Source organism: Drosophila novamexicana, unplaced genomic scaffold (assembly GCF_003285875.2).
Source record: "Drosophila novamexicana strain 15010-1031.04,08,12 unplaced genomic scaffold, DnovRS2.1 tig00000193-arrow-pilon, whole genome shotgun sequence".
NCBI classification, from domain to species: Eukaryota; Metazoa; Arthropoda; class Insecta; order Diptera; family Drosophilidae; genus Drosophila; species Drosophila novamexicana.
This window is the reverse complement of record NW_020824787.1, coordinates 3213683-3228406: the sequence shown is the minus strand read 5'-3', so window position 1 is coordinate 3228406 and position 14724 is coordinate 3213683. Positions and strand designations below refer to the sequence as shown.

Sequence of the window (14724 nt, the reverse complement as noted above, 5' to 3'; positions counted from 1 at the left end):
AATAGAAAAGAACTCTCACTAATAAAAAGCTTAATGAAATGCTGCTCAAGTGTGTTACAATGTAAGTTGATTTTCTCACTTTTGTTGCCACATTCTTCAAAAACTCTCTCTACCCAATTTACGATGCTGTTCCACACTCTAGAAACTTGGGTTTTTTCTTTGGCTGGTTCTTCAAATACGCCACATTCGCATCATTCGCATCATTCGCCACATTCAACTTGACCAGTGCAAGCTGTTGCATCTTAAGTAGCACTCGACACTGTTTCTTTCCCATTCTCATTCATTCACTCAGGCATTCATTCATGCATTCGTGCATGCACTCACTTATTCAACTTCTCCTCACTTCTCTTCGTTTCTCTCACTTGAATTCAAAGTTTTTTGTTTTTCTGCTCGTTTGTTGTTGTCAACTTTTTAATTACGTTATGTTCCTGAAAATGTTTATGACTGCCAACTAACAAATGCCAGCAAATTCAGCTGTGTGTTTGTATGCAAATCTCTCTCTCTGTGTGTGTGCGTGCTTGTGTGTGTATGTGTGGTGTAAGCCGCCTTTTGTGTTGTGCAATGGCAAAAGTTTGTACACAGAGCGCTTTAGAGTAAGAGTTTGTAGAGTTTTGCGGGTGTATCTATAACTGAAAGTATCTCAATGTTGCATTCGTTTATTGCAGTTGAAATCTTAGTTTGAATATAGTTTTACCCAAGGGATGCCCATTTGCAATAAATGTGCAATAGGGTAACATAAAACTGTGCAGAAAGTTGTAAAACCTGATGGCTATAGTTGATAGGAGTTGAGGAGTGTGAATGCGCTAAATATAGTTAACTTTTATGCATATCATGTGTAATATACTTAAGTCATAGGTGTCTAAAAGTCGGCAGGTCGCCGGTTCAAATTCAACAGCACTTGTCAGTTACTTATTCAAAGACGAACGCTTTAAGGTCCGGGATTTAATTTATTATATAAAAATAAAAGCTATTTTGCTTTAATTAATATTTTTTCTGCAATATTAAATAAAAGTTGAATTTATTAAAATAAAAATTTAAACTGTTTTGCTTAAACTTTTTTTCCTATTTATTTAAAAAATTACTTTGGTATAGTATTTTTTTTTCTAAAATTAAATAAAAATTTAATTTATTTAAAAATATACAATTACAATATTTAATTAAAATATTATTTATTAAAATAAAATTGCAAGCAATTTTGTTATTTTATTTTTTTTGTTGTCCGATATTTTAAAACAAAATTGTGTTTATTTTTATTTTAATATTTTTTTTCCGTAATATTTAAACAAATTTTTAGTTTTTATTATACTAATTCTTTTTCATTTTATTTAATTAAGTAATCTTTGTTTTTCTGTCAGGGTATTAAAACTGCGGCACTTTAAAGAACACAGTTCTTATTTGTGTTAATTGAATTTTATTATTGCAAGAACTGGAAGTTTATGGGCCTTTGTTGGTTGCCAGCTTTTCGAGTTGCCTTTCTGCTGTTTAAACGCACACATAGTTGACTTTGCTGGGTGTGAGTGTGTGTGGGTGTGTGTGTATCAAATAGCAATTACCCAACATGGCAACACACACTCACACTCACACCCACCCAAGGAGAGGGAGAGGGGGGGGGGGGGGGGCTGTTGAGGCAGTTGCGGAAAATTGTAGAGCCCTCGCTTTATTTATTTATTTTTTCTCAATATTATCTTATATTTACTTGAACTTATATTTGCTCTGTGCTGTTTGTTTTGTGCATGCCATTGGGTTGACTTGATTTCTTGACATGCTTCCCCTTACGTGGAAATATGATCAATTTTTACAAAAATTCTGAAAATTGCCACAAGCCACAAAAAAAAAAAAAGCTAAGGCAAAGACAAGAGAAATAATCTGTTTGTAGTATATCGAGAGCTCTTGTCGTCGGTTTATTGAAATTGCGTATTGAATTGCAATGCGAATGGAAGTATGGAGAAAATCAAAGGCCGCCGGCTAGACACACGCTTCAAGGATGTGCTCTTTTATTTTTTTTGATTTGCAGGATATTAAAATTGTGAGTTCAACTTTGTGCTTATTGACATAATAATTCAATGATTGTGAAATTGAACATGAAATCGTTTGCTGACTCAGGCGTAAAAATTCAAAGTTTTCTATGGTAACACAAAGGTTAAGAAGTATTTTTTGGGGTTAAGCGCTTGTGCATTGAAAAATTTTTAAGTGTTATGTATATTAGACTCGTTTCTCAGAATCAGAGCAAGGCTATCAATGTCATCAAGGCGTTCAGGTTATTATTTGCTCTTTCTCAATATTTATCAGGCAGCTTAGCTACCGGTTATTTAATTGACATGAATGTTACTACTTCATCTTTTAATGGAGCTTACATTTGGTTAAAAATGGTTAATTGACTACGAATTTGTATTGTTGTCATCTCTAAGGAAATCTTATTAAAAGTAAGAGTGTTCTCGCCGAGTGTGTCCGACTAGGTGATACCCTGCACTTTTTACAACCAAAGCTAAATATAAATAATTTTGAGTGAGGGTGTCGACGCTTTGTACGAAAAAAAGCACACATGATTCTTTCGCAGCTGGCTATAGGGTATCATGAAGACGGGCACAAACCATGCACATACTCAAATCGTAATTGAAGTTCAAGATATTTTCAATGGAAACCTAAGTGAAATTAGCTACTTAAATGATTATAAAGCAGTCGTCACGACCATGCTTTAGCTTGGTTAATTAATAGTCCCCGGTTGAATTGCGAATTTATTTTTAATTAGCGGTAAGCGGGGCATAACCGTGTTGCTGCACAAGTATAAGTAGGTCGTGCAAGAATATTGTAGCTGCAACCATATCTGAGGCAGAGCACATATTAAATGCCCGTGACTGCGTGTCAACATGATGTAATTGCACACAACACAACAGAGATGTGTACACACACACACACACACACGCACACACATAGCGTGATGCTGATTGCATTGTCCTTTCGATGTCCTGGCCACTCGTTGCGGTCACGTTGCTCATTTTCGCATAATGTTTTATGCACAACTAAATACAAATGTGCTTTAATGAGCGGCGAACTAGCCGACCAGCTGACCAGTCATGCGGTTAATTTATTATGCAAAACGGGGTTTCACAAACGAGAGAGAGAGTGCTATGCTAGACACTCTGAAAACTAATAATACGCCATTGTCCTTACACACAACAATTACTTGCACGCGTAGCTTACACTTTAGCATATCAGCAGCGGCTACTGCTGCAGTAGGTCGTTAAATGCAGCAGCCAAAAATTCATGTTGCAACATAAACGTGGCATACTTTTTGGCATTGCAACGGCAAACGGCACTTGCCAGGGGGCTTAGTGCATGGCAACCTAAAACATTTATCATGGCCAACATGTTGTTGGCCTCTTGATTAACACCTTAAAAGCCAGCGAACAGCTCAAATAAATGTAAAATTTCTGAAACTGAAAGCCCAGGCGCTCGCATACTGTATACCCTGTAGCAGTCAATGGGCCACGGGGGGGTTGACTTAATCATTTAGTCTAGAGTATGAAAAAAAGATACTAAATCTCCACTTGATATTGATATCAAAGCTTTATATCAATAAGAAATATAGCAAAAATATATATCTTTATATATATGTATCTTATAAAAGTATGACAATATTATTTATAGAGCGCGTGGCTTTAAACGGGAATATCCCTAATATGTATATAGTTTTCCATAAATATGGACATATTAACAAATAGAGGGCTTTAGAAAATTAATAAAAAATAACATATATTTATGCAAGATTTATTATATGATTTGTGAAAACTCCTCGAACGATATTTGTTGGATTCTAATCTTGATGCGGGCGCAGCTGATGCAGTTGCTCGACGCTGGGGCCCTCGATAACGGCTGTTTTTGTTATAATATCGTAGGTGGTGCGATTGTTCTTCAAAAATATCAATACCACACAGATGGGAAAGAAGACGGTCATGACCATGTTTTTAACAAATGCCCGCAGAAAAGATCTCATAAAACACGGCGTTTCGCCAGGATAAACCAGGGCCCAGAACGGTTCGCGCTGTGATTGGAATATGAAATGGGGCGCCGCATTTAGACGCAGCGGCAACATCGCCTCAACATAGACGACACGGATATTCATCAGGGATTTGCCGGGCGTGGCGCCATTGTTGTAGGTCGTCCAGAGGCACTCGTAGAAGCAGACAATCAGCTTGGTTAGCAGTATGATGGCCAGCAAATTGTAGGACAGCGATATAATGTCCATGGATAGATCGAACAATGTCGTAAACGTGCTCTCCTCCTTGAGGGTTTTGCTCAGGATGCTCTTCTCGAAATCGATATTGAACAAATGAAAGAACAGAAATGCGACAATCACCTTCAATATAAACGTGATCAGTGAATCCACAATCTCGGCGAGAGTGCGCTTCCAAAAGGGCGCCACCTGCACTCGAGTACCGCCAAATCGACGCACCAGCTCCCGTTGATGCATATCGTCCAGCACGCGAATCGCATTGAAACGCGGACGCACAGACCTCGGTTCCAGTGCCATTGGCTGGTACAGCGCACCAAAGTGGAAATAGTTGTCGTTATAGTTGAAGATGAGAAAGTTGGGCAACATTTGGACTGCCCTGGCCTGTTGGGCCCATTCGGCCAGGCTGGCGAAATATGCCTCCTTTGGGCTACACGCTTTGGGCTTCTCGTATGCTGTCTCCTCGGCGTGTACTTTTTTCTGTGCTGCGTCCATGATTTGCTTAAATTAATGTTTATTTTTGAAGTTTATTTATTCAATATATACGTATACATATATATAAAATTTATATATTCTACTGTGTCCAATTTTTTTTATAGTTTTAGAGATTGACGTGTCGAACAAATGCTAAAGTTTATAAATATGGCAGTCATATTTAAAGCTTGACATAAAAAAATGACAAAATATTATGTCTTCACACTCCTGTCTACAGGGTATCTGCTAGTCATATCATTCATCAACAGGGTATCTCCTAGTCTCATTATTTACTCACACGGGGTGTCTACAGGGTGTCTCCTAGTCTTAACATGTTTCACTCTTATCTACAGTGTATCTCCTTATCGTAAAATTAGTTCACACTCTTGTCTATAGAGTATCTCCTAGTCTCATCATTTGTTTAGACTCTTGTCTACAGGGTATCTTCTAGTCGTGCATTTGTTAACACCGTTTTTTTATTGTTGCTGCTAGTTTGTTGTGTGCATTTAATATTTGTGTTATTTGTATGGCTCGTTGGATATTGTCCAAAATATATACATTCCTGTGTATATTGTATGTGTTTGTGTGTGTGTGTGTGTGTGTGTGTGTGTGTGTGTGTGTGTGTGTGTGTGTGTGTGTGTGTGTGGCACATGGCATATGCGAGTTTCATAAGTCCTGAGCGGTGTCCTGTGTCCTGTGTCCCGATTTAGCCTGGCAGCGCGGCGAACGCCTTTGGATTTGCATGTGTTGCAGTGCGGGATTTGCAGCTGTGTAGAACGTGCCAGAGAAGCAACTAGCCAATGCCAATGTGACGCATACTAAACCCAACAACAGAAAAAACGAACAACAAGAACAACAACAGCGCACGCGAAATTCTGTTTAGCTTAAACGGATTTTAAAAGCCCTTGCAAAACACTTGTGCACACCAAGGATTACAAGGATGGGGCGGTTGCAGCAACTGCTCAATCCCAAGCGAAATGTACTCAGAAATTGACACAAATTGAGAGATGGTCAGAGATGGAGAGGAAGAGAGAGAGAGGAAGAGGGAGAGGGAGGAGAGGCGGTGCAAATGTGTTTTAGGGAAACGATTGCAATAATTTCAAATCTAAAAGACAAAGTAAGGATATGTTTGGCACGCTGAAGATTAAAATATTATTATTATTATTATAATTAACTATAATACATGCATATTATATTCCAAATAATGCTATAGTTATTTACAACAAAAGAACGCTACCGTCTAGGTCTTCAGCTCATAAATTAAATATATATCCATCTAGCCGTGTCCATATGTCTGTCGATCTCAGAACCTTTAGGATATAGAGATTTGACATTTTAAACCCAGTTCCAATGCATGAGCCCGTTCAGTTTTAATCGTTTTAATCATCGTTAAATGGCCCTACTTTCATTAATTGGCATTATCAAATCATCTTAGGCTTGCCTCTCTTCCATTAAATTGATATAAGTAGATAATAAAATTCTGTTCTTTCAGCATATCTTAATACGTATATATTAACGACATTTCACTTTTTGGATAGCTCTTCCCATTTCGCTGAAAATTTGAATGAAAACACATTTCCGCAGGAAGCGCTTTTATTTGCTTTTATAAGGAGATTTTGTAATACCAGCCTCGTGTACAATCTTTTTTACCCATTGTAAAAGTAAAACATATCGCTGCTCATTTCAAAACATCTAAAAATAGTTTTCATACTTTTTATACCTCGCTTCGCTAAAACTCTGTGCGCTGTTTCATTTGTGCAGCGAGCTTTCTATTTCACTCATTTGGACGATTCTATTATCATGGTTTTTGCATTGTTTTAGGGATTCCCTTTGAGCGACTCTGCCAAATACTGTCCATTGTCCTGTTCAGTCTCTGTCTGGTCGCTTGGCATTGTGTTACACATTTTTCATATGCTCTACATGCCTGTCCTCCAATAGATTCACATGGTTAGTCATAAATAAACTGCAGTCCTTATCTCTCTCACTCAGTCTTCCTCCTTTCTCATTTTTCCCTCTCCTCTCTCGAGTATCTCCCTCGCTCTGTGTCTCTTTGTGTTTATCTAACATATTTCGTTTCCTCTTAAGGCTCTTAAAACCTTTGACAAAAACGCAATAGAAGAACGTATTTGAAATGAATGAAAACCAAAATATTTGTCATTGGGTTATGGTTGCCATGTGGAGTGTCATGTAGTTTGCCATGTGGATTGCCAAGTGGATTGTCATGTGGATTCCCAATTGCCAAGTGCGATTTATCGTCTACGCAATAACAAAGTTTCAATTGTTTCGAGCTTTGCGCAAGGTTTTCAACTTTGTAACTTTTTGCGTGTTGCTTTGAATACACTGTTCTCGAAGTATAAAAAGAGTATATTGGCTTTGGCTAGGCAAATATTCGATGATGATGTTCAACTGCTTTAGTCTTAGAGCCAGACTCACCAACTGCCAGGTGGACTACTGCCTGATCTGCTCTAGGGATCGAAAACTTCGCGAAGCTTCTCAATGAAGTCAAATTCTTCGAGTCACGAGCTCTGTCACTGATTTCGGCTGTGCACTGTGAACAGGGTATTTTGCAGTCGGTCGCGGCCAAAATGCTGGCAGTGGGAGGGGGCAACAGCTGGCTTCTCACAAAAAGAAATGGTTACCCGGACTTGTCATTAAAATCATATGGTGCATTGGTCAGAAGCGGGCTGACTGGATAACCAACCCCAGAAAAATTAAAAAAAAAAAATACACTGTCGAAAGTTCAGTTATTGCTGACACTTTTTTCCAACCGCAAAACGGCGTCAGAATACGCCGGAACGTGTTGGCAGAGCTAGTACGGTGCTCATATTTCTCGCAGATACCGCGGCTAGTCAGTGCTTGAACACTCTAAAAATATTTATTAATATAACTTTTATAAGAGTATAACATTTACAAGTTTTTTAACATTTTTAGAAGTAAAATGCATACAGGTTTTTTTGATTTTCAAAAAGAGCTTTTAATGTGCCTGAAATTTGTTTTAAAATGGTTTCAAATGGGCTCAAGAGAGTTTCAGGAGAGTTTCAGAAGGCCTTAGCCAGAGACATAAAGAGTACTAAAAAAAATTTTTAAGGAGTTTTAAAAGAAATTAAATGAAGTTAACATGTTTAACAAACATTTCAAAGGCAGAAATAGTTGAAAAATTAGGAATCGTTTCTATAAAGATAATTAAACAGTTAAAAAAAAATTTGTTGAAAAACTGAAAATATATATTATTATAAAATTTGTATCTCATTTGAAAGTGTTTTTAAATGCGGTTAAAAGTTTAAAAAATTTAAGAAAAAAGTGTTGAGAAATGGTCTAATTTCTTCTATATATATACTTATATCAAATATAGAAAGATTCTAAAAAGTAGATGAAAAGCATTTTAAAATGCTTAGTTTTATGCATTGCGAGGGCAGATCTATTTACATTTAGACAAAAATCATAATGCCCTCAGGCCAAGGGTATTGCAAGTGTTATAAAAATAGATGGGCAACGTCGTCTGGCCGCAATGCAAAAGTTTCCAATATCAGACTGGCGAAAATTCATTCAGTATTCACGAGTATGCACAAGTATTCCCTGGTCTACACTCTGGTCTATGGCGGCTGCTGCTGCGTGGGAGGTCAGCGTGTGGCCAGTGTGTGTGGTGTGTGTGTGTGTGTGTGGTTTGTGTGGTGTGTGTGGGTGTTGGCTTCTAATGCTGTCAGCTCCGGTAGCCGCGTGCATAGAATTTCATGACGTCATTAGTGTTAATGACATCAGAACTGTGCATAATGCAACACAAGTTTAAATATTGCTGCCACACTTTGGCTTTGGCTTCTTATGCCACACATAATGAAAACTTGCATGTTGCAAATGAGCAGCAGCAGAAAAAAAAGAAAAATAAAAAAAATGGTTGGAAAATAAAGGAAAATGTGAACGCTTTCCATTGAAAATAATGAGCCATAAAGTGCACGCAATTACAGTTATGTGCGTGGCTGGGGAGGAGAAAGGATTGCTGTGAAAAATATCTAGAAATTGTGTTGCTTTGTGGTGCTGCCTTTCAGCAAATAGTTGAAAGGCTTTTTCCCCATTCAGGCCTCTATGTGTGTGTGTGTGTGTGTGTTGGGCCTTTTGTCCTTGCCACAAGCTGTTTGCCAAGATGGCAGATTGTATTTCACTCAAAGTTCAGAGACACAATTTTGAGCGCAGTTAACAAAACAGTTTCCAATCTTGAATCATTAATAGGAGACATTCAACTTTCAAAAAGAAACAAAACTCTGTTCTCATTTGCACTTGAAATACAAATTTAAATATTTAAATTGTCGCCTTGCTGATTGGTTTTCTGTTCAGGAGTACAAGAATGTATTCTATGGAAGTTGCCTTTGTTGCACTTGAACTAAATTAGTTTGAAATTTGCAAAGGGTGTATTTCACTTCTATGAACCAGTCTGAAAATTAACTTTAAATGTTTCAAAGTGTGTTCAGTTTTGTGGAAGAGGTTTAAAGTAATTAAGTCTAGTTCGAACTTCTAAAAATGTCAGAGTTATTTTTATTCAATAAGCTCATTTCAAAATAATTCCAAGCTGGTTCAAAAGTATATTGAAAAGGCTTCTTTTTCCGCGAGAGAGAGAGAGCTAGGAAGAAATATTTACTGTAGTTACCCCCTTTAATTCGATATAGACAAAGGTCAAAATATCCCACTCCCATAACTCGGTCAAAAATCAACCGATTTGCACGAGTCTTGTTTTTTTTGTACATAGTTTTCCCTCTAGATTAATCTGGCATTCAAATCTGAATACATAATTTTTAGTCGAAATTCATGTCAAAATCTTACCCCTTAGATTCGTACCTCTAAGATTCGTATATAGACATGACATAGTTCGAAATTTCCCACCCCCATAACTTGGTCAAAAATCAACCAATTTTCATGAGTCTTGTTTATTTTAACATAGTTTTCCCTCTTGATTAATTTGGCATTCAAATCTCAATACATAATTTTTAGTCGAAATTCATGTCAATATCTTAACCCTTAGATTCGTACCTCTAAGATTCGTATATAGACATGACATAGTTCGAAATTTCCCACCCCCATAACTTGGTCAAAAATCAACAGATATGCACGAGTCTTGTTTTTTTGTACATAGTTTTCCCTCTAGATTAATCTGGCATTCAAATCTCAATACATAATTTTTAGTCGAAATTCATGTCAAAATCTTACCCCTAAGATTCGTATACAGACATAGGTCGAAATTTCCCACCCCCATAACTTGGTCAAAACTCTACCGATTTTCAAAAGTCTTGGCTTTTTGTACATAGTTTTCCCTCTAGATTAATCTGGCATTCAAATCTCAATACATCATTTTTAGTCGAAATTCATGTCAAAATCTTACCCCTAAGATTCGTATACAGACATATGTAGGTCGAAATTTCCCACCCCCATAACTTGGTCAAAACTCTACCGATTTTCAAAAGTCTTGGCTTTTTGTACATAGTTTTCCCTCTAGATTAATTTGGCATTCAAATCTCAATACATAATTTTTAGTCGAAATTCATGTCAAAATCTTACCCCTAAGATTCGTATACAGACATATGTAGGTCGAAATTTCCCACCCCCATAACTTGGTCAAAACTCTACCGATTTTCAAAAGTCCTGGCTTTTTGTACATAGTTTTCCCTCTAGATTAATCTGGCATTCAAATCTCAATACATAATTTTTAATCGAATATCGTGTCAAAATCCTACCCCTTAGATTCGTACCTCTAAGATTCGTATATAGACATGACATAGTTCGAAATTTCTCACTCCCATAACTTGGTCAAAAATCAATCAATTTTCATGAGTCTTGATTATTTTTACATAGTTTTCCCTCTAGATTAATTTGGCATTCAAATCTCAATACATAATTTTTAGTCGAAATTCATGTCAAAATCTTACCCGTGAGAGTCGTATACAGACATAGGTCGAAATTTCCCACCCCCATAACTTGGTCAAATCTCTACCGATTTTCAAAACTCTTGGCTTTTTGTACATAGTTTTCCCTCTAGATTAATCTGGCATTCAAATCTCAATACATAAGTTTTAATCGAATATCGTGTCAAAATCTTACCCCTTAGATTCGTACCTCTAAGATTCGTATATAGACATGACATAGTTCGAAATTTCTCACTCCCATAACTTGGTCAAAAATCAATCAATTTTCATGAGTCTTGATTATTTTTACATAGTTTTCCCTCTAGATTAATTTGGCATTCAAATCTCAATACATAATTTTTAGTCGAAATTCATGTCAAAATCTTACCCCTACGATTCGTATACAGACATAGGTCGAAATTTCCCACCCCCATAACTTGGTCAAAACTCTACCGATTTTCAAAAGTCCTGGCTTTTTGTACATAGTTTTCCCTCTAGATTAATCTGGCATTCAAATCTCAATACATAATTTTTAGTCGAAATTCATGTCAAAATCTTACCCCTTAGATTCGTACCTCCAAGATTCGTATATAGACATGACATAGTTCGAAATTTCCCACCCCCATAACTTGGTCAAAAATCAACCAATTTTCATGAATCTTGTTTATTTTTACATAGTTTTCCCTCTAGATTAATCTGGCATTCAAATCTCAATACATAATTTGTAGTCGAAATTCATGTCAAAATCTTACCCCTAAATTTCGTACCTCTAAGATTACAGAATCTTACAGAAATAGTTCGAAATTTCCCACCCCCATAACTTGGTCAAAAATCAACCAATTTGCATGAGTCTTGTTTATTTTTACATTTTTTTTAGTCGAAATTCATGTCAAAATCTTGCTCCTAAGATTCGTATATAGACATGGATCAAAATTTTTTTACTCCCTCTAGATCAATTTGGCAGATAGGTAAAAATGTTCCACTTTCATAATACATAAAAATATTCTTTCAAAAACATTCTTGTAAATATTATTTTTACTTACATTTAGCTCCGTTAATGTCTTTTACTACATTAACTGGCTAATGGGCTTCTCTTAGCATCTATTTAATTATCTTATTTAATAAGCTGTTACAAGTTTGCCAGCAATTAACTTGCCTAAAAATTGCAATTGTTAACAGTTTTCCAGTACTTTTCATTTTTGCTTAGCTGCTCTTAGCCTGGCTAAGCTTCTAAGGATGCAACACGAAAGTTATTAACTCTCATTTTGATAGCTTTAAATTATTAGCTAAATGAAACAAGCGCAAAAATAGAAATGCGCAACGCGGACAAACTAAAATTTACCAGCAACAGCTAAGATAAGTTCGTGCATGTCGGCTGTGCCCGGCTGGCAAATACCCTCAAATCAGCGATGAGCTGTCGCCATTTCTTCCTTCTTCTTCATTCGATACTCAGGACGGAATATACTTGAATAATCTGGTGTTTCAATCTTCGGAAAGTAAATGTGACATCTTAAAGTACGTATCAAAGCGCAAAGTTGAGGCTTTAAAAATATGAGTTTAATTCAATTTCGTGGGAATTCGGTAGTCATATTAATAGTTTGGCTAGTTGTTGAAGCTTCTGAGAGCCTTCAGGAAAGAAGTACTAGTTCTCACTGATCTGAGCAGGCAAATTGACCTATGACCTATGAGGACCTCGAATAGCCTTTAAACAGACATTCTGATATGGTTAGATTACCTCGCCAATTGAGGTTAATCAGGACTCTGTGAACCAAATTACAAGACTCTAGCTCTTATAGTCCTTAAATCGACTCGTTACACTGGTTAAACTTCGCGTTCCAAGTGTTTAGCACGAAAAGTTCCTAAGATAAAGGGATAAACAATTAGATATGGCTAAATCGTCTCGGCTGTTTAAGTTGAAGAGGAATTTAAATACAGGTTCACAGAAGCTGCCTTCTGTTTGTTACATACAACTACGAGCAAGACCTTAATACCCCCTTTATCCATTTGCAATGGGTACAGGGTATAAAAAAAAACTTGGCCAAAACTCTGGACCAAGACGTGGCGAAAACAAGAGCTAGCCAACGGGAAATGGCAAACAACAACAAACTTTTGACTGGCTGCTGCTGCTGCTGGGGCTTGCCAGTAATTGCACAGTTGTTGCCTTGCCAGTTGCAGTTGCAGTTGGGCGCGAAAATTGCCAAAGTAGAAGAAGAAGCAGAAGCAAACTTCAAATGCGCCAAAAGGCAACATTATAGAAGCCACCGGCTACAGCTTCTTTTCCGCTGTTGCTGCTGCTGTTGCTGGAGGAGACGGGACCGCCAGCACTCGAATTCTCAGTCCGTTTTAACCGCGCGCCCGCTTTGTTTTTCAATTTGCGCCGCAGGCAGCCGCACACAAATTAAATTGGCAAGCGCTTTACGAGGTGTTGGGCGCCATTCACAGTATTTTTTTATGGCTAGACACACACACAAATACATGTTTTTTGTTTTATATGCAGCTTCTAGCCTTATCCGTTCATGGTTTTTTGCATTATTTTATACATATTTTATTTTATACGAATGGTTCCTTTGCATTTTTCATTACCAGCCCAACCAATTGCCGTTGACAACGTCGGGTTTTTTTTTCCCCCTCCCAAAAGGATGCGATCAACAACAGCATTCGACATTCGACAGTCGACAGCAAGGACAAGCCCACAAAATAAATTTTAAATTGATATCAATAATATATTTGTGGACTTGGTAGGCACAATCGCAATCATGTAAAGGTCTTACCTCACCCAACTTCCGCACAGAATGTGCCATCAGTTGAGAAGCGGGTAGAAGGGCGCAACAGCAGGATGCCGTGTAAGTGGTTGCTGATGAGCTGCCATTGATGATGCCCCACAACATGATTGCTATTATTAACTCATAGCACATGAAATTACATATTTACAATATGTTTTTTTTCTTCCGTTGACTTAACCAACGGCAGCGATTCGAGCGGAAGCTTTTTCTGTTGACAGCTACGAAAGAGTTTTCCAGCAAAATGTGGCGTAAAACAAAAGAGAAAACAATACAAATGATTGGGTAATATTAAATACCCTGTTTGATGTACCTCGCTTATGTGCTAAGCTTGGTAAATATCTTGATAAAGAAAGTTTTCCAAAAACCTTTTTTCTTGATAGGTTCTTCCCATTGAAGCTGTTTGATATAGAAGTTCAAAGTTTGCTACCTTGGAAAATAATAAAGTATGTTTTACAAGATTATCTTAAACTTACGCGCGTACAAGCTTTGACCCATTATTTCCATCTGGGGCGTGAATTTAACGATACATGTGAAATACGTTGTGTATGAGTTTTCACAAACATCTTTGAAAATGAATTAGGCGGCGATCAGTTGAAAAGGGTTTTCTATTACCATTTTCACAGATTCTTCCACATCGGGATTTCTTGATGAAAGTCACAATTACAACAACTCTAGAGTATTTAATGTTCGTCTTTTTGTTAACCTTTGACTCATGAGCATTTCAAAATACACATTCATAAAAATACATTTTCTTTAGCATAAAAAAATAACTTCTATGCCGAACTCTATTAAATGTTATTTCTATGATATTGTATTGTATTGGTTTTTCTTTTGGCCCATGGAAAATGCAATTAAACCATGACATATTTCATCCCATGAAAATGTAGGGGAAAAATCTTGTTTTTCGATTTTGGAAATAAAAGAGAAGCCATTTTAAAATCCGAAACGTGTCGCTTGCCAACCGCAAACTGAATGTCACGCGCGAAAAAAAAGAATGAAAGAAAATGTCAAAAATGACGCATGCAGTGCGAATAAGAACAACAACAAAAGATGGGGCCAAACAGCCGAACAAGGGCAGCAAAACGGAAGCCAGAAACTCGTGCCATTTTGGCTGCAATTCGTGTATTTTTAATTAAACCCAGCGACAATTTGACATCAATATCGAAATTAAGATCTTGCAGGCAGGAAACTCGCAACAGAAACGCGACTGGGGGGCGGCCACATTCCAGCTGAAGGGGGCGGGGTGGGGGGAGCATGTTGAACATACGACTCCACTTGCAGTTATGGTGGACGGAATTGTAGGGTGGGGGGGGGGGGGGGGGAGGAGGAGGGGGGGCAGCTACCGCTT

General features: G+C 37.3%; 1 protein-coding gene across 1 annotated transcript; it reads right to left on the bottom strand.

Moving 5' to 3' along the window:
- Positions 1-3814: 3814 nt before the first annotated feature.
- LOC115759253 (protein FAM8A1-like) lies at positions 3815-4726 on the bottom strand. The gene has a single exon (XM_030700154.1). The coding sequence runs from the start codon at positions 4724-4726 to the stop codon at positions 3815-3817; it is 912 nt and encodes a 303-aa protein (XP_030556014.1).
- Positions 4727-14724: the final 9998 nt, after the last annotated feature.

Excerpts from the sequence above, each read along its gene's own strand:
- LOC115759253 (XM_030700154.1), bottom strand. The coding sequence starts at position 4,726 with ATGGACGCAGCACAGAAAAAAGTACACGCCGAGGAGACAGCATACGAG.